Raw genomic sequence first — 27,093 nt, 5'->3', positions numbered from 1 at the left:
GAATCCCAGTTGAGGTCAAGCTAAATTCATGGGTCTCATGAACACTGCTAGAGTGTCCTCAGGAATGCTAATGGTTCTACAAGAGACCCAGATTTGGAGGATAGAGGCCGAGGCCACTTGGTGGTATATATGAACCCAAGGGAGTGAACCAGAAAGATCAGCCCATAGAGTCTCAGAGCCAAAGACAGCTTTAGAGATTTAGTCATAGAATAGAATTGTTTTAGAGCAAGGAGAAACCTTGGAGATCACCAAGTTCAGTTTCTTTATTTTACAGATGAGTAAAATGAGGTCCAGTCACAATCTGAGTGTTTTGGCCTTCCTTGATTTCCCTAGAAGTTAGCACAGGGCGGGGCACAGAATAAGACTTTATTAAATGCTTCTTGAAATTTTATATATATATATATATACATGTACATATGCATACACACATACATATATACACATATATGTGTGTATATATGTAAAATATAAAAAAAAAATAAAATAAACACCTCTTGACCAACTGAATGGAAGAGCCAGAAGTAGAAATCTGGTATTGATTCCCACCCAAGTGTTCCTTCCATGCCACAGGCTCACGATTTTTAGGTTGTCTTACCCTCCTTGGGGATTCTAATCAAAAACTATCTGAGCTGGTGGGAATCACAGAGACCCCAAAACTAAGTGGCGAGATCACCGCATTCGGAGCCAGAATTCCTGGGTCCAAATTCTAGTTCCACTGCCGGTGACCTGTGTGACCCCAGACGAGCCATTTAATTTTTCTAGACATGAGTTTCCCCATCTCTAAAAGGAGGGGATTGGATTAGATCGTCCCTAGGACCCCTTTCAGATCTGAATTGATGAGCCCAAGAGCTAGATACTGAAAAGGGGAGGTGCTCATAAGGTAAGGGTGCATGGATATTGGACATGAGAATGGACAGCTCTTGCCACATAGGCATGACATTTCTGTCAAAGCAGACCTCTCCTCCATTACAGAGTTCTGTGGGGCATGAGACCCCTCCCATCACACAGGCTAAAAACAGGGAGTAAAAAGTAACAATAATGAGCCCTTTCTTATTTAAACAGGCCATTTTTCTTCCCAATAAATGCATTTTTTTTGTCAGCTCAAATATTCCCCTTTGATAAAACCAGAAAATAATTAGCCTTAATAGCTCTGCTGTGAATAATACCTCACGAGAGTGTGGCAGATGTTAATGTGAACCTTCCATACCAAAATTAAGTCACCCCCTTACCCCCCACCCCAAAAGTAACGAAACAAGAAAAAGATTATAGGTTTGGCCCTTCTCAGGAAGAAATGTATATTTAAAATAAATGCATGAAATCCTTTAAAAACAGCACACATCGAAAACCCACATTGAGTTTGATTTGCTTTCCAAATCACACAGACTGTACTGTCGCGCACATTCTTTAAACAAGTACAACCCCCGAGAAGTGTGGATAGATTTAAGAGAAATAAAAGCATGATCAGCTAGCTTGTAATCTTCTTTTCTCTTGTTCTCCTCCCCATAGCTGTATTAAATTGCTGATTAAGAACAATAACATATTTGTGCTTTTTATAGGTAGAATGATTGGTATTATGCAAAGATTTGGCTAACAGACTAAAGGCGCATTCACACTGTGCAGGATTACATGCTGTTAATAATTTTCTAGATGCTCTGGGGAACCCATAATTCCAGAGGACTACAATTGAGCAGCTCAATGCACACTTTGTAAGATGGTTAGCAAGATGCAGTCTTTCTTTCCAGAACCAGGCCAACCAATGAGGTGTTGGAAAACCCTTTCAAGAAGAGGCCTCTGTCCATCATGTTACATTCTCCTTCTACTGCCCCCCTCCCTCAAGATCTCCCCTTGACTTTGTGAGACCACTGCTATTCTCTGGAAGCTTGTAAACTGACCCCTTGACCTAGAGTTCCCTTATATATGTGCCTCCCACCCCACCCCAGGCCAGGCCCCCTCCAGAGTAGAAATCTCTATACACACCAGCGAAAACTAGGATTTCTTTCTTATGCCAGTTTGTGGGATTGTCCAGTAGTCAATAAGTCTGGGGAGATAACAAATGACAATGTAGGTTCATAGAGGTTTTATCTGTGGCCCAGAAGAAAAAAGTTCGGCTCTAAGAATTGAGAAACTGAGGGATCGGTAAGTTCTATTTAAAAGCACTCTACAGAGAGATCCTTTTTTTTTTTTTCTAAAAAGGCACTAAAAGACCTTTTATTGTGATACAATGCTCCTTACAAGGCTAACACACATTTGCTATAAAATGGCAACCTAAAAGGTAGTAAAAAAGCAGCTTCTCATGTCCCTCTCTCATATCTGGAAAATGCTAACTGATGGCGGCCACCAATACCACTCAAATCCTACCCACGCCGCATATGTCTTCGTATCGTTTCTGACAAGTTCGCTCCTTTCCAGGAGCCCAGAGAGATGAACAAGGCAAAAGCTGGCCTGTCCGTGCATCACGGCCATGAAAGTCCACATAGATATCCTGATTAAAAAAAAAATCAAGTTTCCCAAGCATGGTCATGGGCAATCTATGCCCCTTCACTTTACAGATAAGGAAACTGAGGCCTAGGAAATGTTAAATGACTTATACATGTTTACCTGGCTAGTTATTGGCAGAACTGGGATTAGAACTCAAGTCTCTTGACTCTGGAGTTTCCTGTCTACACTGCCCATCCTCCCTGAGTTACCAAGCGAGGGCACAGCTGAGGAGAGTGGAACTCAGATGCCTTTTGCGGGCAAGGTTATAATTAGTTGTCTGGTCCCAGTTGCTTGCAGAGTAAACAACAACTGATACAACCATGCTAGCTAAAAGTATTTATTACATTGCAACCCAGCTGCCAAGTGTCTAACCATTTTAATAAAAAGCTATTTTCTAAGGTTTATATTTTATTGCATGTGTGACTCCCTTATTGGTTAGCATTTTGGAGTTGTGGAAAAGGTTATGAATTTAGAAACTGGCTGCATTCATATCATATTTAAAACTTAATGCTATTTTATTAAAGACATATGGGCCTCCAAAGTACACATATTAAATGTCATGTAAGAAAAGTAGCAGTTTAAATCATGGTCAAATTCATTTTTGACGTGACTCCTGAGGCTTCCCAAGATCTGAACTATTTCTTTGTAAATCTGGCAGTTTAACCACACTCATAAATCACTTTCAAAGCATATTATTTCTTAATTTTACTGCATTAGAGAGCATTTGGCCTACACAGTGAACTGTTTGTAGCAGTTATGTGGACAAAGTTGCACATTTAGTCATATAATGTGCAAAGGAATGGGGTGGGAAAGGGGAGGATGGGGAGTGGAGCAGGGAATGTCTTGTTTTTCCATCCCGAACTTCTCTCCCTTATTTATTTTAACCTAAGTAAATGCACTTCACAAGGGTCATATTGATGCATGGATTTTTGGCATGTAAGAAAGATGCAAGTTGGTGCTAGACTTTCCTGAACACAAGGAAGAGACATAATTTGTAATTCGATCCTTTCTAAAGCAGCCCATGACTGAATTAGAATGACTGCAAAAATTAGACTTTTTTTTTTTTACATTAAGCTGAACTGAAACAGATTTTCAGAAAATCTTATTTCTTCAGTGTAGCATTTAGTCCTTCAGTACAGGTTTTTTGTTTTTTTTGGTTTTTTTTTGTTTTTTGCATATGTTGTTTAGTTTTAAATTTGCAAACAACTCAATCGTTTCAACCTTTCCTCTCTAGACTAAGCCCCTTTGGATGATGAGATAATTTTCCATTAGGGCAATGTTCTGAACCCCAACCCCAAAATTCATTCCCATTTTTTCCCACTTACTATAAGGCAAGTCATGTTCAATCTAAGGTCAAATCGAGGAAACTAGACCTTACGTTTGATTTCCTGGGTTGAGAGGGTAGAGTTTGCCAGGAGAATTACAGAAGGATTAAGATGTTTGAGCTTAAAGAAAGAGCTCACAGGCTAGCTTTCTCCTTCCCACTTTCTTTACCCAAATTGGTCCCAGCTCTGAAGCCTTACCCACCAATACCTATCAGATCCATAGGTTCTCACCATGATCGAGGCTATTCCATTCTCTTCTTTTTTATGCATAAAGTTAATGACATATTTCCCAATTCATGACCCTGACCATGCTGGCTGCCGTTCCACTATCTTCCACTCCCCTTTGTCTATAAAGTTAGTGAAACATTTTCTGATTCACAGTATGTGTGAAATATTGCTCACCCCTTACCACAAATGCCATTTTTTTTGTTTTGTTTTTTTTTTTGTTGTTGTTTGTTTGTTTGCCAGGCTCCCTCTGGAGCCAAACTTAGCAGATAACAATGGTGCTGTTTGCTGGTCTTGGGCAAGGAAGACAAAAAGGGCAATTCCAGATAAAGAGACTGAATTCAAGACCACCATATACACAACAGTTTCTGCAGACACATGAAGGCTCAGTACATATGTCATCAAAGTTCTGCTAGCGCTTGTGATGAATATAATACCTCAGATGATGATAAGACTATCCTCTGCCTAACAGAAGTGACAGTAAAATTGAGACGGCTCACAAAAGCTCAAATATGCCTGAAACCACAAAAACTGGTTAAATTGGTACTCTTTGAACTACAGAAAGAGCACTGGATTTGGAGTCAAGGGACCTGGGTTTAAATCCTTGTCTGCTACTGATTGTGATCTTAGACAAGTCACTGCCCCTTTGTGGGCCTCAGTTTCCTTATGTGTAAAATGGGTTAGATGACCTCTAAAGTCCTTTCTAGGTATAGGATCCTAAGACCCTCAACACATTGGGATACTCTAATCTCTAATTCAGATGTTCTGATTATAAAACTTTCTGAAACAATAACTTAAGACTGTCATTTTCTAGAGAAAGGACAAAAGAAAAGGCATGTATTAGGGTTTTGTTTGTATTTGTGCTATTTGTGTTATTGGGGAGATGAACAGAGAAAAGCTTGGGAGAGGTTCTAAACCTCAAAAATTGTATGATAATTATCAACAATAACAGGCAATTGATTTCTCAATTTTAACCTCCAGCTAAAATGGCCAAGATGAGCAAACTTGAATGGGAATGAAAGAAGCTCCGCTTAATTTTATTTAAAAGGAAAAAAACCCTATAGCCTTGACTCCTAGATGGAGAGCATTAGTCTCCCAAGCTGAAAAGAAATAATGAGTTCTAATTCAGGTAATGTAACTCAAAATTTACTGCCATATTTAAAAATGCACATGAAAACTAAAATTGTCTTCAAAATGTCCTCGATAAAAAGGTTGTGTGTAATTGTGATCAGTGACAAAAGCACTGATCTTAGTTAAATTAGCATCAAAGGGAGCCCTAATTACAGAGCATCTTCGCCTCACTGATGGCACCCTGTCTGTTATTGCATGACGCCCCACTATACAAAACTGAAAAGCAAATAAGCTAATGGTAGTGTTACTTCTCCAGGGTTCTCAGAGCAAGCCTGCTAACTCTCAGCTCTGGCAAATTCTGATTCTCTCTCTGGTCACACCTTTGCTTGGTCAGGGGGACAACAACATTATTGTAATATATGATTGTACCTGTGGGGAGGTCAGGTAAAGTTGCCACATTGATTCCTAGGATCAAATATAAAATCCTGTTTGACATTTAAAACCCTTCACAATCTGGACCTTTTCTACTCTTCTAGTCTTCTTATAACTTATTCTCCTCCACAGTTCCTGGTACATGGTAGGGGCTTAATAAATACTAGTTGACTAACTGTACAAACTCTACTATCCAACAATGCCAGGCTTCTTCCAATTCCTTGCACATGATAGCTCATCTCATTTTCATTGGCTTCCCATCATGTTTGGAATGCCCCAATGCTATCCTCCTCACCTTCCCCTCCTGCCTTCTCTGGCTTCCTTTAAGACTTGGCGCAAAGCCCACCTTCCGAAAAAGGCCTTTCCCACCCCTTGAGATGCCCTTCCATTTGTGCTATATATAATTTCTATGTTCGTAATCATTTGCATGTTGTCTGTTTCACAGTCTAATGAACATGAGCTTCTTGAGATGAGGGAACCACATTTTTGCCATTTTTTTGTAACCCTGTTGCTTATCACAATGCCTTATACATATAAAGTGCTTAATAAACACTTGATAAGTAACAGTTTCTCATGTCATACAAAGCAGGTGGATGTGAAAACTCAAGAGCCAGACCCCACAGATTTAGCCTACACTCAGTACACCATGATTGTTCCGCCACTTTGGACAGCTCTGGATAAAACAGCAAGGAAAAAAAAATGGAAGAGGGTATTAGAAATCTGCCCCACATCCCATCATGGGGATTATCTTCCTTCTGCTTATATTCTACTAGGAAGATGGATGGTAAAGGGGTGAGATAATTGAAGAAGGAATTAACACTGTGGGGATCTGGGTAACTGCCTAACACAGGAAGGATTCGCATCATTAAATGCACTCTAGATTCAATACACTCTAGTTTCAGCAGTCTAAAGTGTTTTTAGTTATTTGTCTGCATTTTTCTAGTTCATGTTGACTCAGTTTATTCCTTTCTTCTTACCTTTTCTATTCTTATGTTCATAGAATTCATTCTGATTTTCTGGGAGATAGGTAGTGTCCCTGAAAGTATGATAGTATCATAGCTGTAGGTCTCACCAAAATCTCCCCTTACAAAGTATGTACGCGGTCTGCAATCACACTCAGTAAGAGGGCAACAGAAACAACAAAGAAAAAGAGAGGGAAGATGACAAGAATGAAATTTAATTTTAATTGGGAGAAACCTAAGTGATTTTTTACAGTAAATATATTTTAATGTCCATAATTATTTTCCAGTGTATTTATCCTTGGTAATAGGCTGTCACCTGGTTACACCCACTATGAATCTTTCCAATGCCCTCTGGGTGACCCGCACTTTGATTCTTTGATGATTAAGGTCCCAAAGATTCACAACCATATAATAGCATCTGAATAATATAGATGTAAAAGAATGATGCAATTTTGTTTCAGTATTGCTTTTGCATTACTTGATGACATTGAAAGTATTAAAACCATTTCCCAAATTTAGTCCATCCTGCTCTCTTTCTGCTATTCAGTGCCCAGCAGATTATCCATCTGAAGTGTGCATCTATCCAAAAACTCTGTTATCGAAGGACTAGTCCACTGGGCTTTCCACACAACAGCACTTTGTACTCTGGAACAAAAGTTCTTAACTTAGGGTCCATGAACTTTGAAAAACATCTACTTTGATAATTTTGTTCAATATAGTTGGTTTCCTTTGTGATTCTATACCTTTTATTTTACGCTTTTGAAAATTATTCTAAGAAGGAACTCATAGGCTTTGTCAGATTGACTGTAAAAGGGGTGTACAGAACAAAAAAAAAGTATTAAAAACCTGTCTTGGACAATTGGCATTCTTTACTCAGTGCAGCATAAAAAGGTAACATAATAAAGATAGGTGACCATAACAGGAATTGGGCCAGTCACTCAACTAGAGGGAGGAATGACAGAGAGGAAGCCTACATGCTACCATTGTAACAGTATGATACCTAGAGGAAGGCCTTGAGTATAATCATGTAACTTCTCTACTCAGTAAACTCCAATGGCTCCCTCTTACCATCAGGATCAAATATAAAGTCCTTTGTCTGGCACTGAAAGCCCTTCACAACATTGCTCCTTTCTACTTTTCCAGTATTCTTACTCTTTACTCCCCTCCATGTATTTTACAATTCAGTGATACTGGCCACCCCCCAATCTTATGCCTATTCATTGTTAGCCTCCAAGATGCTCTACTCTCTCTTCTCTGCCTCCCAGATTCTCTAGCTTCCTTCATACAGTTTAAATCTCACCTTTTTCAGGAGGCCTTTCCCAGTGTCCCACTCCTATTATTTCCATTCTGAGACTACCTCTCATTTACATTGCCTCTATCTTGGACGTACATAGTTGTGTGCATGTTGCTTGACCCAATGGAATTTGAGCTCCTTGACAGCAGGGACCATTTTTTAATTCCTTTCTTTGTATCCCAAGTGCTTAGCACAGTGCCTTACACATAGTAAATGTCTAATTAATACTTGCTGACCAACTAACTCTGCTTGATATTTAAATCTTTTCACGACATATCCCCTTCCTAGTATTCCATTCCTTCTTATACATCACCTCCTTCCTCGTATTCTAAAATCCAGCTATACTGGACTACTCACTGATTCACATATACAAGGTACTCTCTTCCATTTCCATGTCTTTGTACTGGCTGGCCCCCATGCTTGGAATATACTTCCTTTTCACCACTGCTTCTTGGAATTCCAGGTTTCCGGTAATGATAATGATGATAATGACAATAGCATTTACATAGCACTTTAAGGTTTGCACAGTGCCTTAAAAATATTATCTAATTTGCATCTATGCACTATACCATATAACTAAATGGAGCAGTGGATAGAGCATTGAGCTTAGAAATAGGAAGACTTTGGTTCAAATACAGCCTCAGATACTAGTTATGTGATCCTGAGTAGGTCACTTAACCTCTGCCTGGCTCAGTTTCCTCAACATTAAAATGGGGATAAAAATAATACCTACCTCCTAGAATTGTTCTGAGGATCAAATGAGATATTTGTAAACTACTTAGCACAGTACCTGGCACATCTTAGTTACTTAATAACTGCTTGTTCCATTCTCCCCCCCACCCCAATAACACTTAAACTCGGAGATAGGTCCAGACCTCTAAATACTATGCCAGCTAACTACCCCAAACCTAACCCAATTACCATATTCTCCAGAATGTTTTCTTGATCCCTCCAATGACTGGTGTACTCCCCTTCCTGAATTAGCTTGTATTCATTTTGTGTGGGTATGTGTGTATACACACATAAACATAAGTGTACATGCTTTATCCCCCACTACAATGGAAGATCAATGAGAGTAGTGACTGCTTTGTCTTTGCATCTCTAGCTTAGCTTAGTGTCTAGAACACAGTAAGTGCTTAATAATTGCTTGACGATTGATACATTGGTTGAATGAATGGGCCCCTTCTAGAGGATTTATGGTAGGCTAAGTTTAAGTTTTAGATTGAGAAGACATGGATGGTTGTATTCTGCACCCATGGAAGGAAGATTCACATTGATGAATCACAGCTCCAAAGAGTATTTTTCAATGTAGACATATACTCACCTTCAGTCTCAACTTGTGAGTCATGTGTATTTTCCTTTTAAAGAGATACATTCTATGTTTGGACCAATATAGGTATGTGCATATGTACTACAGTCCTACAAACATTGTAAAGCTTCTCTTGGCACTGGACCACCACATGATATCATGTGCTCAGCATCCAAAAATGTAATCAAGGTACATATATATTCACATCTACAACCTTTAACTCTAAATAAACATACACATAGAGATCAATCCTATCTTTATTCTTAGGAAATCTTGTAAGTTAACACCTACTGGCACAGTGAGTAGATGATAAACAGTCCCCAACTTTGATTGGGTACATGGATGCTCCAACCACATGTAGGCTCCAGCAGCACAAATATTTAGGCCAAACTCATTAAGACAAGTAGGTAAAATTTCTACCTCAGTCAACCTTTATTGAGATCTATATAGCTACATAATTAGGAAGAACAAAGTTGACTTGAACACATGTTGTTGGGAACTTGAAAAAACAGCTCCATATGATAAGGATCAAGAAATATTCCTTATGTCACTAAATTTTATTATGAATTTTTTTTTCTTTTTTTCCTGAAGTCAACTGTCTTCATAGTATGAGTAACATTCAGTTTAGGGGGAGGGAGTAACAAAAACAAGTACATCAGAGCAACAAATACCTTTCTCATTTCATTAGTCTCCCTTAGCCTGGAGAATTCTGAGTAACAAAATAATTCTAACGTGCTAATATTTAATAGAATTCTGCTTTAGACCAATGCATCATACCATTTTCTCCCAATGGTGTGGAATCCATGTGAATACCTATTGAAATTGTGATCTCACTAGACTCTCCATTACTCTGAACCTTCTCTCTCTTCTAGGAGGCCAAAATGCCTAATGACGCTCCAAACAGTTAACATCAACTCATTCCGTCCTACTGCTTTTAAGATGCATCTTGCTCTTCTGGAACAGCCCTTGTTGAGCATTAAACAGTTCAGAGGATGAATAAATAGAATAAGGTCAGTTAAAGGGGCAGCGATGCAGTTGCTACCAATGAGTCCCCCTTCAAATATGAGTTAGTAATTTTGCCTTTTGGCTTCCATTCCCTGGATGGCTCAGCTGGGGATACCCTTCTAGTTCTAATATATACTTCCCATCTAGTCATTCACACAAAATCACCTTGCTCAAACCTTGACAAGATGGAAAAATAATTTTTTTTTTAAAAATGTTTTTTAAAAAATGTTTTTTAATTACATGCCATTTGATACTCATCAGTGCTCCCCCAGCTGGGAAGTGAGTTCACTCCATGGCCAGAAGCCAGACTAAGCCATATGTGTGAGATCCTGTTGTTCTATCAGTTTTGAATTTCCCCACAATGAAAGCTTTAAATCAAATTCATCCCTGCCTAATACAACTGCATATCACCAACACCTCAGCTTGACTTCCTCTTTATCCATTTTCTTAGCTAACTGATTTTATGTTCATCTCCTTTCCTATAAGTAGGAATTTTTTTAATTGCAAAATTAAAATCCCATCAAACCCTCTGCTATAGTGACCCAGGAAAACCCAGTGGTGATAATTTGAAGGTTACTACCACAAGAGGCCATTAGGGTCCATCATAGCCATTACCCTCACATGAATACCTATTCTGAAACTTTTCATGGTCCAGTTAAGAACCATTAAATCTATATAACCTTGACTCTTCAAGAACTAGATTATAAAAACCAGAGGGCTTCATGATCTGCTCTATAAGTATATATGGAAGGAATTTTTTAAATGCATAAGACCAACTGCTCAACAGGACTCCTCATAAGATAATACATGATGATACCTCCTTTGAAGCTATTATCATTTATTATATCCTAGACATCTGGGGGCCTCAGTACTAGATCCCATTCCCACTCAGGCTAGGGGCCCTCCATTTTCTTATATTAGTACCCCCTGGAAGATTTTCTGATTTACTCTATTTACTTGCTATCTTGGGGACAAATTCAGAACTAGGGGCAGATTGAGTACTTTTACCATTTCTTTTGGTAATTTTAGACCACTATCATCATCATCATCATCATCATCATCATCATTGTCATCATCATTATCATCATCATTGCCATTATCAACAACAAACACTTATCAAGCCCAAACCAAGTCAAGATTTTGTATTAATATACATAGGGCCATTGACTCTTAAATGTAGAACCAGAAGGGCTCCTAGAGGACATAAAAATCCAACCCTTTCATTTTACAAAAGAGAAAACTAAGGCATAAAGAGCTTAAGTGATTTGTTGAGGGTCATGCAATTCCCAAGCATCTGAGGCAGGATTTGAACCCAGATTTTCTTGACTCCAAGTTCAGGGATCTATCCACCATGACATGCTGCTCTTCTATTAAAGCAATTTATTGTGTTTAATCAAGTAGGATTACAATTTTAGAGTTGAAAGAGACCTTAGGGTGTAGTTAGTTCAGCCAAAAATTATATGGACTTTGGAGAAATATTCAACATAAAGTACTAAAGTTCTTTAGATACATTATCTCATTCCTCTTCATGATTTTTTTTCCAATGAATTGTAATGCTTACTCTCCAGGCACACCACAGAGACAGTAATAATGGGAATTCATAGCCCACCACCACTACTACCACTCCAAGAGAAGCCTGAATCCAACCTCTCAAAAACAAAACAAAAAAATACTCTAACACTATCCTGGATTTTGATTAGGTGATTTATTCTCGAGGCACATAGACACACTACACAAGGTAGCAAAACTAGCAACATCTTGATGGCATTTCTCCTAAAACATAAAATTCTACATATTATTGGCTATAGCTAGATAGGATACTAAAAAGGAAAGTCAATAATTGACATTCCCTTGTAAGTGTCCAAGGAAATGTGAAAGCACGAATGAGGCTGAAAAAGGAATAGAGATTTTTCACCACCTGGATTATCACTATTCACATAATCTCTATTTGTCAAAAGAAATCTGTATCTCCTTCCCCCTTCAATATCAGCTACAAAATTACTAGGAATAGATTCTGAACATGTTTCACCTCATTCCATGGCAGATCTACCTGACTCCAAAATTCTCCAGAATGAAGCAAAATACCAATTTCATTTAGCTACACAAAGCCATATATCCAGGTAATTAACTGGCATTTTTAGTTTCATAAAGATTTTTCATAATGTATCAACATGGACCAATCCCATCATGGTGCCTTTCATGTAAAAGGTGATAAGGATATGCTAACTGAATGAACTGAATGGCCTATGTCATTTAACAGAAACCTCACAACCTACTCATTAATTTCACAAGCTATAAAATAAAAATGGAAGCCAGCATGGTTTGATAGAACAAACACTGGGCTTCAAGTCAGAAAAACATGTCTCAATTCAAGGATGTGCCATTTTCTAGTCATGAAATTCTAGCCAATTTCTTTATAAACTTTCAGTCTTTTCATCTGTAAAATGAATAAACCATTACTTCTATTCCATATTTCATTATGAAAATGACTCACAAACATTCCCACCCAGCTTCTAACAGAGGATCTTATGCTACCTCACAGGTCATTCTGAGAATCAACTACATATTGTATATAAGATATTATCTAATTGTGTTTCTTTTATCATAGTCATGAAATCATTTAATGAAGTTCATATTGAAATCATCCTGGGACAAGTCTCCATCCTGCTATTTATATACAAGCACACATGTATTTAACATGTAAAAGATTTTTCTGGCACAAGTGGAGAAAATAATTTTTTGCAGTTAAATTTGTAGTTGAATAAAATTGTTTTTTGTAGTTGAATAAATGTATTAGAATGTAAGCTCATCCTCCATAGCAGAGGTTAGCAAACTATGAACCACAGGCCAAATCTGGCTTGCCACCTGTTTCTGTATGGCTCATAAACTAGGTTATTCTTAGCTCACAGGCCTTACAAAAACAAGTGGTGAACTAGATTTGACTCATGGGTTATAGTTCTCCAACTTCTGCTCCACAGGGCTCTCTGAAATATCCCCTGGTTCAAAGACAGCAGTATTCAGAACAAAGGAGATGACATGTACCTTATCCTGTTCCTACCTGGTTTGGAATTATCCTATTCAGTCTCTACATTTTGAAATATTTTCATTCCATATATCTTGGAGATCATGAATATCTGGCATGGCAACATCTACTAAAAAGGTTGTCCTTGAGTTTATTTGTTTGGTGGTGGTAGTGGTTTTTTGTTTGTTTTTGTTTTGTTTTGTTTCATAAATCAATGTAATATCCAAAAGATTTTAGGCAATAGTTTGTACTGGAATAATATTCTGTACCCACCATAGTGTAGTGGTTGTATTCTTAAGACTATTGAGGCCTCTGCTTGCATTATGGTGAATTATTCTTTTGCAGTCTATGAAGAATAGTCAATATTTGAGGTATAGTTTCAGTGACTAAGTCACATCTACCTAAGTATTCTAGAAGGGCTGAATTTTTTCTTCCTACAGTGATGTTTTACACAGTTTCATCATTTCTTTGCATACTCTACATTGATCATTTCGGTCTAAGCTCTTTAGGATAACTGTTCTATAATTTCCAGTGGTAATGACTTTGTTCTGAATTGCTATCCCCAAACCCTTCATTTCCACAAAGTCACAAAAATCTTTCATTTTTCAACATTTCTTTCTCAGCAGACTGCTGACTGAGATTATGTAGTGTTTGTACATGGAGAGCCTTGTGATAACACTTTGGAAAGCTAAGAGTTAATGAAGACTAGAGAAAATGTCTAGTCATATCCTGTTGGTCACATGAATGAGAAGTGTTTACAGATGTTCAATATCTCTCTTAAGTCATTTCTGCTACAGTGGTATTCTATGCCTGTACTAAGGGATATTCCTTGATAACTCCACATTCCTTCCTATGATTTTTATTATGGCCATAGCTGCCATCTACTCTGTTCTATTTGGCTCCTGAAATATAATTAGATTTTCAAATATTGTGAAAGAATATGTTACAAGTATATACCGGTTACAGTACATAGCTGGTTACATCTTTTCTAAATTACTCTGTTTTGATATAACTGATCTATTAGTTTTGACTCATGTTGTCCAACTTAAAGAGGGCTTTAAAAAAAAATTCCAATCTAAGCATGCCTATCTCTTTTTTGAGATCAGTGCTGCTTTTGTCATTTGTTTCATTATTAGGTATAATTTATGGAGTTTTCATTAAGTGAAAACTGTCAATTATCTCAGGGTCTTCAACTTTTCCCTTTTCATATGCTAATACATCTTTAATTTCATTTTGTATTTAATCTAATCTAGGATTAGGGTTGAGGCTATTTTTATGATTGCCCAACCCACTGGTCAGCAATATGTTGTTTTGTGACCTGAACCCGAGTGTACTCTTGACAAAGAGCAATATGAAGCCTTTGCCTAGAAATAGATTTCTTTCCAGTTTTGCTATGATGTAGTGTGCATAATGAAAATATTAATGTCTTTATCCCATTTTGTGTGCACTTGAAGTTTTCCTTGTTTAGTCTTAAGTATTTTCTGTACTCATTCACTTTTTATGGGTGGGCCATGGGTAGCTGATTTGTACCAATGTGAGTTACTGGATTTTGTTAACAGAATAGGAAAGGGCACAACTCGACCTTCTGTAATCTGTGTCAAATCGATCATGAATACTGTTCTCCTCATGCCTTCCTGACAGCTCCTGCCTTACTCAGAGCTAACCTTTTAATGTCTTTGCCTCTATTCCACTCCAATCTTAAATTTAGAGGAGCATTTTCATCACTTTGTCCAGCGTGCTAATACTAACAGTGGCATTGTCACAACCCAATTGGTCAGAGTTTTAGGGTTTCTACCATGCCTTCATAGCTACTGTAAGGGTCTTACAGAGGGCACATAAAGCTTCCAAAGTCCATCACCCTGGCTAGCATTCCCTTACTTTGCTATTAACTTCTTCTTCCTACCACTATTCACAACACGGATGATGAGTTCAGCTGGGATTATTATTATCATCACTACCACCACTACCACCACCATAACATCATCACTATCACCAAACTCAAGAACCACACAAAAAGTACTCTAAAACGTTTCCTGGTTGTCCCAGCTAGTAGTGATTTTTCTATCCTCTGAATTTTCATATTTTATTTTTACTTCCTTTGTGCACTTGTAAATATTGTACTTTATATGACAGTTACTTATGGATGTATCCTACCTCTCCTACTAGATTCTAAGCACCTTGAGGGCAGGGCTGTGAATTACGTTTTTCCCACTTCATGCCTGTTTAGGACTTTATATATAGCAAATACTCAAATAAATAATGGTTAAACCGAATTGAAAACTTGAGTCCAAATCACAGCTTAATCAACTTAATCAATGATACATGACATAGAGAACAATATGACATATATTAAAGTGGTAATTTTGTGGTACAGACAAAAAAATACAACATGGATCAGAGGCAGGAAAGTTTCATTTTAAGTGCATAAGTTTAGAAATGCCCATGAAGTCGTTATTTTTATTTCTCCAAATCATGACTGAGGTGGAAGAGAGGCTGAGATGTTAAAGGGAAATCCATGAAAAAGGAAGGGCCTGTCAATAAAGCATTGGGAGAGGGAGCCTTCGACTTCTGACCATGGGCTAACAACTTTCCTCCCTAGAAGTCCCTATTAGCCAGAAGCAAGAGGGCCTGGGGACAGAATCTAGCCACTGAAACTGCCTTTTTGGAAATCCTGCAACACTAGGGAGAGTAGCATGATGGCAGCTGACTGTCTTTAATTGGCCAATTCAGGATATATAATTGACTTAAAGGAGAACTTCATTTCTCAGGTCTGTGACCTTTTTAGAAAATACTTTGAGAACAATTTCAATATAATTGTTTGCCTTCATAATCTTACGTATTTTATGCATTTAAAAACATTATTCTGAGAAGGGGTTCACAGACTTCACCAGACACTGCTAAAGGGGTCCATATAACTGTTAATCTTTTTTTCCCCTAAAAATTTAGATTTTTATATAATAGGCTGGCTTAATGCAAGACATGTTTCTCTGGGATTTTTCAAAGCCATGTGAGAATGATCTGATGATGAATGATAGAGATTTTTTCTAACAGATATTTAAAAAGATTAACTTATTTGCAGTTGAAAAAATTTAGCACCTACTATGTGCCGAGGACTGTTGCAAGGGATGTGAAATGTTGAGACACAAAGATGAATAAGATCCAATATTCTTACCAAATGAAATTCAATCTGCTATAAAATGCAGCTTTGTTTCCCTATAAACATATTCCCAATTTTTCCTAGTTTATCATAACTAGTAAACTCAGTAAAACAGAAATTGAAAGAATGGTCTATTTCTTTGGTAATCTATTGAGTGGGTGTAATGCCTGTGCACAGAACCTAACAAGGAAAGGACATGGAATAGCTAAAAGTGTGAGTTTGTTAAATGTCCAGGTAAAGTATATCAGGATCAATCAAGATGATACAATTGACCTACAAATGGCTACTATCCATCCCTCTACACACCCTAGGAAGCATTAATCTCACTCCCAATTAATCCATTTGTCTCTCAACGCAACATGAAAGAGATATCTCAGTTACTGTGGTAAATACTGGAGAATCTTGCTAAAGGCTAATAGGTGCTATGACACCATTTTGGCTCCCCACATTGGCCTATACTATCCCTCCTGCTCTCGCAGTTCCCAATACTAGCCCATGTTTCTGCCTTTGCTTTCCCAGTTCACCACAACTAGTTTTCTTTTTGTCAGAGCAGTAGTCAAAAGATTCTGGCCTCCATACACCATTTCTTCCCTGTCTTTCTTGAAGCCCTCCAGTACCTATTATTTTTAAGTGGGCATATGAAAAGTTGAACCAGTAATACAAAAGAGGGCACATCAGGACATGGTGGAGTGGAAAGAAGCCTAAATTTGGAATTTGCTCCAGTTTGAACCCAGTCCCAAAGGAGCTGTGTTCAAATCCTATTTCTGCTACTTATTACTTGTAGGACCTAAGCCATTTCTACTCTCTAAAACTCAGTTTCCTCAGCCATAAAATAAGGACAGTATACGTCCATAGTCTCTTCGAGTTCTAGATAATAATTATAGGGTAATAATAAGTAATAATTGGGGTAGCTAGGTGGCACAGTGCATAGAGTACTGGACCTAAAGTCAGGAAGAGAAGTCTTCCCAAGTTCAAATCCAGCCTCAGATACTTTCTAGCTATGTGACCCTGGGCAAGTCACTTAACCCGTTTGCCTCAGTTTCTTCATCTGTAAAATGAGCTGGAGAAGGAAATGACAAACCACTCCAGCATCTTTGCCAAGAAAACCCCAAACGGGGTCATAAAGTGTCAGGCACAACTGAAACAACTGAACAACAACAACAATAATTATAAGCCATATGCCAAGAGTACTTAAAGATTTACCAAGTAATTCTCCTAGCCATAACATAGGGAGGGAGGTAGGACCAATATCCTCGTCTCCATTTTAAAGATAAGGAAAACAGGTTTCAGGAAGGTTAACTGATTTTCCCAAATACATCCAGCTACAATGTGTTAGAGCCAGCATTTGAACCCAGATTACTGCTTACTCCAAATCCAGTATCCTTTCCCATCACAACGTAGATGCCTCCACAAATCTACTATCTGTGATATGATGTCGAAGGACATAAGGACATACATACAAGCCTGCATGCATATAAAAGCACATATACAAGAAAACATACACATGGTGGTTTGCACACACACACACACACATGCACATACACACACAGAGGCAAACACGCACACCTCTCTAGCAAAAAATGAGTCACTGTGCCCTGCCATTCTTCCCCAGCCTCTCTCTTCATGACTCCCTGCTATGTCCTCCCAATCTATAAATGTCTGTAAAGAGTTTGTAGAGAAATTTCATATACATGCCATAACCAATGGGTTTTTTCAGGTTTAAATAATTACGTCCAAAAAAAATGACAAGTGTGCTCTTTGCCCATGCAGAGATGAATAATTACAAAGCCAGGACACAATTAAGAAATTCTGACTGTCGTATTCTAGAGCCATTGGCCTGACATGAAGTGCCATCACGAGGGGTGGCACATTCTGTCCTGGATACCCACTCCACTTTGATCTCTCCTTCCACCAGTAGACTGAGGCCACAGTCTGGTCACAGAAACAGCCTTCCGCCTAGGGCTCTAAGTCCTCAGTCCAACCAATTCTGCCCACTTTGCCTTAACACTGAGCAAAACACAAGGAGCAGTATTTTGACAACAGAAAATACTTTCCTTAAAATTCAATGGTAGAAGCTGGTGTCTGGCTCTTGTTCCATTTTCTATCCCTAACACCAGAGGAAAGGAAGAGTCCATCTCACATTAGCTACTGATCTGTCATGAATGGTATAAATCTTTCCATAGGACAGTCAAAGCTCAGATAGAACCGGGTACTTTAAACTAAAAAAAGAGAAAAATCAGAAGTGGGCAAGAAATGCATCATCTTAAGAACGAAAGAAGAGAAGAGGGAAGGAGAGCAGGAAGAACAGGAGGGCATGATATATACCAAACCAAGCCTTTATGACCCAGGAGAGTTTATCAATTCCTGGATATTGGGTGGGAGGGTCAGGGGAGGGGTGTTTGAGTAGACCAAAGATGCTCAGACAGTCCAGTACCCATGCCTTCCAGGTTGAGGGCTGTGATTGGAGAAGTTCTTTTCCACTCTCCCAAATATTTTATGTCACAAATAAAATGAAAACAGCTCCCCAATCATAGCCTTTTTGATCATTCATCAGCACTTTCTGCTGAATAAGCATAACATGCCTCCCCTGCCTCAGAAGGGACAGAAGCCAACTGCAGATTCTGATTTTGTTATGAAAAATAGGCCTTTACCCAGAGTGCTCAGTACATTCCCTGGAAATTGCTCTCTTTTTATAAACCTACTCCAAGAATACACACACCTCTGTGAACATACAATTACACATCACACCCCCTTTTGGAGGAAGGGGAGCAAAGAGGAAGAAAAGGGAATAAATATTTATATAGCCACATTTTTTGTTATCTCATTGAACCTCAAAACAATCTTGTGAAGTAGGTGCTATTGTTATCCCCGTTTAACAATTGAAGAAACTGAGGCAAACAGAAATTAAGTGACTTGTGCAGGGTCACACAGGGAAACTTCTGAGGCTGGAAATGAACTCAGATCTTCCTACTCCAAACCCAGCCCTCTATCCACCATGCCATCAGTAGCTGCCTTTGCAGGGAGGGGAGAGAAGCTGGGAAGAATGAGGTCAAGACACATGATTTCACCTGCGTATTTCACTGCGATTTCACCTCCCATCATGGAAGTCCCCTCTTACAGATGCAGATCTCCAGTTGCAATATAGCCTTAGAGAGTTATCTGGGGCACTGAGGTTAAATGACTTGTTCATGACTACACAGCTGACATGTGCCAAAGGAAAGACTTGAAACCATTTCTTCCTGACTCTCTGGAAGCCTGCTCTCTGTCCATGCTCCAGGCTACCACTCACTTACCCATAGGATTAAACTCCATACCCTGCAATCCTCCTATCCCATGCCTTACTTCCCCTGGTAGGAAAGAGAAGACAAATAGTTATGGGTGGCCCCAGGGTATGTTGGTAGATCCTTTGTGCCAACCCTATGCTACCCTGTATGGTGGCATACTCTCTAGGAATGCCTATGTCTCAATGTGTTACTTCATAGCCAGGAACAGTCACACGTGTACATAAAGCAAACATGCCAAAAACAATCCCCAACAACTTCTTTTAACAACCATTTGCTAATTCATTTGGATCTTCAGGTGATATTTTCTGTCCCAAATTAAAGCACCACCTCATATCACCTAAAATAACAAAGAACCAAGTGAGAGCAAAAGGTTTAATATGGAATCAAGAGCCCGAAAATGTCTCCAGGAAAAGTCTAGCATGACATAGGGATGGAAAAGCAGGTTTTGTCACCCTGGCGAGGTGTGTGGCCTTGGGAACGTCCCTTCTCCTAGCAGGACTTCACTTTCTTCATATGTCAAGGCAGGTGGGGTAGGATGAGAAGATCTCAATTCTGAGAATCTACAAAACACTGATCTTTGGTCTGTGCTTCGATGGTTAACAGACTCCTGCTTTGTAAGCTGTTGTTTTTTCTCCCTTCCCCCCCTTTAAAGAATTAATGAGCAGCTCAAGCCATATGCAGCTAGTGGGGGATGTTAGAGCTCCTCATTCAGACAGGCTAATTCTGTGACTGATTAGAGGCTAATTGGTAACTCTGAAGAGCTGTTTTAGTGGAGATCCTTGAGTTTCTAGAAAAGCTGTTTTGTCCACAAAAAAAAGAAAGAAAAGAAAAAAAAAATCCAGTTCTTGCCATCCATTAGAAAGCAGCTCCCTTCTCTCCCAGGCTCCCCCCAAGTTTGCAGCCAAGATGAAGATCTTTACATGTCAGCATTAACTCAGAGCCAGAGGAATATCGATCTTTTTACCCTTTTTAAAGGGTGTGTGAGTGAAGGGAAGAGAGAGAAAGGAAAAAAAAAAACCAGGATAACTACAAAGGCAGAAACACAATGTATTTCACCTACTTCTTTGCTGAGGTTTGTGATGTCAGCCTGTCTCCAGAGTCTTTTCACAAAAAAAGGCTAAGAATTAAATTATTTTATTTGGTGCAACTTATAAAAGCTGAAATAAATGAAGGCACTGGTAAACAACATGTCAAACCTGTGTCATAGTGAGAATAAGTGTGAACATTTTTGTATTTATATATATATGAGTAAAAATTCATATTTATAAAGTGATTCGATCTGAATTTACAGTGTATGCTAAAACTATACAGGTAACGATGCATTGATCTGGCAGCATCATGTACACACACACACATACACACACAACTTGTAGTGCACATTTTCTTTACAGTTAATGTTTTTATTTGGCAGAAATAGAAACTCCAAATAAGGTGAGCCTGATGATCTGAAGAGAAAATACAACCTTAAGAAGAAAGTTTTCTGCCCTTGATAATAATTACAAATAGGGAGATGAAAAATTAACCACAAACTGGACTACTTGGATTCCTAAAATGATAATGGATAAAATGTATCACTTCAAGGGTTGTAAAACATTTTGTAAATATTATATCATCTGTTATTATATCATTAGCAAACCTGTGAGACCACTGCCATATGTACTGATCATCATTTTACTGATGAAGAAACTGATGTTCAGAGAGGTTAAATGATTTGCCCATGATCATATAGCTACTAAGTATCAGAGGCAGGTACTCCTGACTACAAGGTCAGTGCTATTTCTAATCCATCAACCAGTCAACAAGTATTTATTAAACATTATATATTACCATCATGCATTATTATATAAGCATTTATTCTCTAAACCGAAGTCCCTTCAACATACTTGGACTTCCAAAAAGCAACTGGTCTCATGCTGCACAGCACCAGGGGAGGAATGTATATTATCTGGGGTCATCAACTCCATCCCCCGACTCTGTACTTTATTACATTTAAACCACAGCCAGATCCCCATCATCTATCCCGTCTTTTAAAAATCTTCCAATATCTGAATTCTAGACATAGAGCCAACTCTCCCCGTCTCATCTGTATTGTCATTATGATGACACCACATTAAATTTCTCTGTCTTATTCTGAGTCAGCTGGTAAAGGTCAATAAATGCCATCCATGTATACTCTGAAGAGCCACATGTGGGTAGCACATATAAGCCAGGGGACAAATTGTCAGAAAAAAATCGCCTTCTCTTCTGGTACTATCTCAGAGAGAAGCTGCTGTGCCTTAACCTCTGGACAGGGGGAAATTATTCTCTTGGCTCCTCTGATGGCACTGGAACAGAAGGGTCCCTTTCCCGAGGCACCAGTAAAATCCAAACCACCCCAGAGAGAGCAGAAACCCAATACCTCTTCCCCAATCTTCTCTCCAGAGCCAAAAAAGCCCTATTTCCTAGAGAAAACACATTCCAGACAAAAAATGAAACCCCACTCCAGCCCTCAAAGTTGTGTTTGAAATACAGGCTCCTGGATGGCCTTACAGATGTGGCCACCTCATGAATGAGGTCAACTGGGTTACTTTTAGACTTGAACGCAACAAGGACTTAACTCATTAACCAATCATGTGCTACAGAAAGGGTGTTTCAGTGACATTCTGCTGTATCGTCCTATCACCTCCCAGGTCACCACAGAAAAGAGCAGTCCTCTTGACCCAATGTGGGTACCTCTCTTCCCGCTGATCAGGACACATGGCTAACCAGTACTGCACAAGATGCAGTACACAGCGTAAAAAAGAAGTTGCTTCAGTCTGGGGCCAATGCTGCCACGGAGATGAAGGCCTGGGGCCTACTTACCTTGGGCTTCACTACTTTCATGAATTCACCTCTCAGCAGGGCCTCCTCACGCTCCGATTTTGTGACTTTCTTTGCATCCAGAAACTTCAGGTTGGGCAGCTTGTACAGAACAAAGCACCTGGAATGGAAAGCCCAGAGGTCACTCAGGGAGGACAGGTGAGACAACCTTCTCAGGCCAGGCCCCACAACTCCCCAGGAGATGGCTCAGACCATTGCTGCTCCTTTTATGCCCCTTCATCCGCACAAAAGTTAACAAAATGCACAATTACCCGCTGGAGAAACCTTTCTTGAAAAGTGGCCCTAATAATACCCACACGCTGGGTAAATGACTACCCTTCCTACAAACATGTGACTCTTCTGTTTACACACGTACAGATGACTACATTTTATATACACGCAACTATAAAACCCACGTGTGCGTGCACACATACACACAGTGTGGAGCAGCTCATGGAAGAATAAGCATTATGTTGTCTTCCATCGCTTTATGCCCAATTTTGGAAAATTAGCCCAGACTTCTCCCACTCACCCCACTTCCCCCAGCCTGCTAAAAAAAAAAAAAAAACCCTTCCCCCATGAAACACCGATAAAGAGTCTGCTTCATCCATGGACCTCACCAATCTTATTACAAGAAATCAACCTGGTTCCAGCTATAGAAATAACAATTACTTATATTTATATGGCCTTGTAAGATTTGCGAAATGTTTTTTTTTTTCTGACCATAACTCTATAAAATAGATAGTCTAATAATACTATGCTCATTATACAGATAAGGAAACTGATTTCTCCATGGTCACAGCTCATGCCAGTTAGAATCAGGATTTAAACCAAGGTTTCCTGATTCTAATTCCAGTGCTCTTTTCCCACTACACCATATGAAGATCTGGGTTTAATTCCTGTCTCAGATAATGTGACACCAAGCAAGTTACTTAAAACCTCTCTGGTCCTCAGTCTCCATATCTGTAAAAAGAGGGGGTTGGAACACAGGACTCTAAATTCTTTCCGGCTCTAAATTTCTTATCCTTCCATCTATGCTGTCACTTGCTGCAAAGTGTTAAGTTAATAAATCAATTCCTATAATTTTGCCAGGGGTCGTAAGTTCACCTGGTAGATTCAGACTATCAGAATGGGGCATTGTGAGCAATGAGCGTGTAGGCCACAAGCTCTCTCAGCCTCTGTCTCTTCATCTGTAAAATCAGGATAAAAATAGCCCCAAACTCACAGGTTTCATGTGAAGCTCAGATGAGAAAACATATATAAATCGCTTTGCAAACCTTAAAGAGCTTTATCATTATTGTTGATGCTGTTGTTAATAATAATAACCAAAATGCAGAAAGAACCAAACTTCACTTGATAAGTCACATCTTCTTTCTTCCTGTCCTTCTTAGCTAGTCCCTCTCCTCAAGCCTACACAGATCCCTTAGGATGGTATGGCAATGACGCTGGGTCTTTCCAAACCAGGCCAGCTAAGATAATCTGTGGCTGGGCCTACAAACACTAATAATAATAAACACAGTTGACATTTGTATAACTCTTTCAGATTTCCAAAACACATTTTCTCATGTGAACTCAACAATAACCCAGTATGGCAGGCATGATGAGTATGAATTTTATAAATGAAGAAAGTGAGACCCAGAGGGATGAACTTATCTGTGGTTGCATAGCTATTATCAGAGGTGGAATTCAAACTCAGGTGCTTCCTGAGGTCAAGACCAGAGTTCTCCTTGCTCTATAACACACTATGTCTCCAAAGTGGAAAGGTAGAGGCATAGAACAATTCTAATGGGGGCTATTGACAAGCCTGGTTATTTTCAGAGAAGCTTATCACCATATATCTGTCACCAGATGGTGAGTTTCTCTGATCATAGTAACCCATGAAAATGGTCAACTAAAACGGAGGTTAGTTGTACTTTCCATCACTGAAGAGAATGTCTATAATGACGAATTTTAGGTAACTAATGCATTACCTATGGTGCTTCTAGCAGAAATGGCCTGGCTCATTGTGAGAAGGAAGAATGGAGATTGTCCCCAGAGTGGGTTCTATGAGTCAGTTTTATTCCATAAAGCATTCCATAAAACACCATATTAGATGAGGCTAGGTGGCATCCATCATGGCAACCAGGATGGGAATACAAATGTCTTCTCTAAGTAATAGTTACCAACAAGTTATGTAATAGATTTGGGGACTGATAACTTGGCATCTCTCTCTCTCTCTCTCTCTCTCTCTCTCTCTCTCTCTCTCTCCCATCTGTCCCCAGTCACATTTCTAAGAACCTTTCACTATCCCAACACTCTCAATCATATCAGCAATTATGGCCACACTGATGAACGTAGGAAAGAGATACAGGCACTCAGACCACAAGTAAAATGAGTTGACTCCAATGGCCCCCCTCATCCCCTTTGCCTTCTCAAACCCTTTCCATCCTTCAAGATCCAATGTGAACATCCCATCCTATGTGAAAGACCTTCTCTGACCACTCTAGCCCAGTGAACTCTTCCTGCTCCTAAACTCTTTCTTCACTTACAGTCAGTCCCACAGTTTACCTTTCAATTCCTCTCTAATTGATCCATACCCTCATCTTGTCTCCTCAGATAGGCTATAATCTCCATGATGACAAGAGCCATACATGCCTTATTTTCAGTCTCCCATAGTGTCTTGTACAGACTAGAGAGGCAAATAACAGAAACCATAGCATTCCTAGAGCTCTAGTAATTTAAATTAACAAACAATTGAGTATATAGTAGGCATTCTATAAATATTCATCAGTTGAGTAGATTGAGAAGTAACACAGGGAAACAAAACAAAACAGGAAACCATGGACTTCTCCATGGGAAAGCAAGAAGACTTTAAGACGTCTAACCTCTTCATAAATGGTTTAGCCACTAGGTGGTAAATTTGATTTACTTAAATACAAAAAAGCACTTGATATACTAGATTGTGATGGATACAGAGATGAAATAAATTATAATCCCTCACAGAGCTTACAGTCTAAAAGAGAGGATTAGACATTTGCACAAATAATAACAAAAACCCAATGAAAATTATAAAGGAGTTCAAACATAGTGCTGTGAGAACCCTAAGGGGATCAGAGAAGGTTTCATATAAGAAGTGGCACCATAGTTCAGTCTTGAAGGAAAGGAGAGATTTTAGCAGGTAGAGATGGTGGGGAAAGAGAAGAGAATCAATTTCCAGTAGTGGCGATGGAGTATGCTGGAACCAGCTTCTATACACTTATAACCAAACTGTATCTTCAGTGCAAGTACTTATAACTTTGAAATGGGCAAAAGCTACAAATCAGGGTTTTATTTATTGTTTTGTGGATTGTCTTATTATAAAGTGATGGAGGAAAATGTTAATGATGCACATTAAACTTAAAAGTGTGTCCCACATACACTATTTTGGGGGAAAGAGCCCACTGTAAAATTTATCAGCACATTGCTGGAGATGACATGAAATAAGGCATGAAGATAAGAGTAGAAACACATTAGTATGAAATGACAAGTAGTTCAGTTTGGCTGAAATTTGATTATTTACGATCTCCTCCTTTTTATGTAGCTTTTTCCCTTTTCTTTTTTTTTCTCTCCCTCTACCACCTACCTCTCCAGTTGGAAAAAAAAAATAAAGAAGAGAAAAATAAAACCCTTGTAACAAATAAAGCACGACAAATCAACTTTGAATAGATATGTCTCTGTCCATCTTGAGTACATCACTCTCTCTCAGAAGGTGGGAATCATGGGAGGGCACTGCATTAAGTACAGTTCTTAAAATGTTCAAAGTGGTTTGTCTCTACAAGGTTGTTGTTATAACATAAATCACTCTCCTAGTTCTGTTCAATTCATTCTGCATCAGTTCATACAAGCCTTCCCAGGTTGCTATGAAATAATCCTTTTATGTCATTTCTTATGACATAACAATATTTTGATTTTATTCATATATCATAATTTGTTCACCTATTCCCCAAACTGATGATTACCCATTAAGTTTCTAGTTCTTTGCCATTACAAAATAGTTGCTATGAACACTTTCTCATATATATATATATATATATATATACATATATATATATATACATATTTATGCTTGTGTATATATGTATGTGTTCTTTCTTTGACCTCTTTGGGGTACAGACCTAATAGAAGTATTGCTAGGTCAAAGGGGATACATAGTTCAATAATTTGGAGGGAATAGTTCTAAATCGCTTTCCAGAATAGTTGGACCAATTCATATCTCCTCCAACAGTATATTAATGTGTCTATTCATACCCTATTGTATTTGCATCTGCGGCATGGGATAAGCAAAAGATGGATGGTAGCTGCTTTAGAGGGCCTGAGCACACCCCTACTTGGGCACCACTGGCTTACAGGAGTCATCTTTCCAAACAGCAGGGATTCCTTAGAAAAGACCATTAAAAGAGGCAGCTGGGCTGTGGAATCAGAAAGGGCTAGTTTCAAATACTTCCCCACCACCACCACCCAACACATACTGGTTGTGCCACCCTGAGCAAGTCACCAAATCTCTTAGTGACCCTAGAGAATTCCAAACTCATCAACTGTTGGGAAGGTGCTGATTTGTATTAGCAGAAGGAGGTTCCTCACTTAAAGATCTCTATAATGGAAAAAAAAAATAGTAGCCTGGGAGGGAAGGGAAAGGGAAAGGGAAAGGGAAAGGGAAAGGGAAAGGGAAAGGG

General features: G+C 38.8%; 1 protein-coding gene across 1 annotated transcript in view; it reads right to left on the bottom strand.

The window, feature by feature from the left end:
• LRMDA (leucine rich melanocyte differentiation associated) overlaps window positions 1-27,093 on the bottom strand; it is a 1,205,409-nt gene that overhangs the window by 501,589 nt on the left and 676,727 nt on the right. Inside the window, exon 5 of the mRNA XM_027861154.1 lies at window positions 22,406-22,523. Within this exon, the coding sequence (XP_027716955.1) occupies window positions 22,406-22,523 (118 nt within the window). The remainder of the gene's footprint in view (window positions 1-22,405; window positions 22,524-27,093) is intronic.

This window comes from Vombatus ursinus, unplaced genomic scaffold (genome assembly GCF_900497805.2).
Source record: "Vombatus ursinus unplaced genomic scaffold, bare-nosed wombat genome assembly UNPS02000749.1, whole genome shotgun sequence".
Classification (NCBI taxonomy): domain Eukaryota; kingdom Metazoa; phylum Chordata; class Mammalia; order Diprotodontia; family Vombatidae; genus Vombatus; species Vombatus ursinus.
Note: the sequence above shows the minus strand (reverse complement) of the source record. Positions and strands in the feature narration are given on the sequence as shown.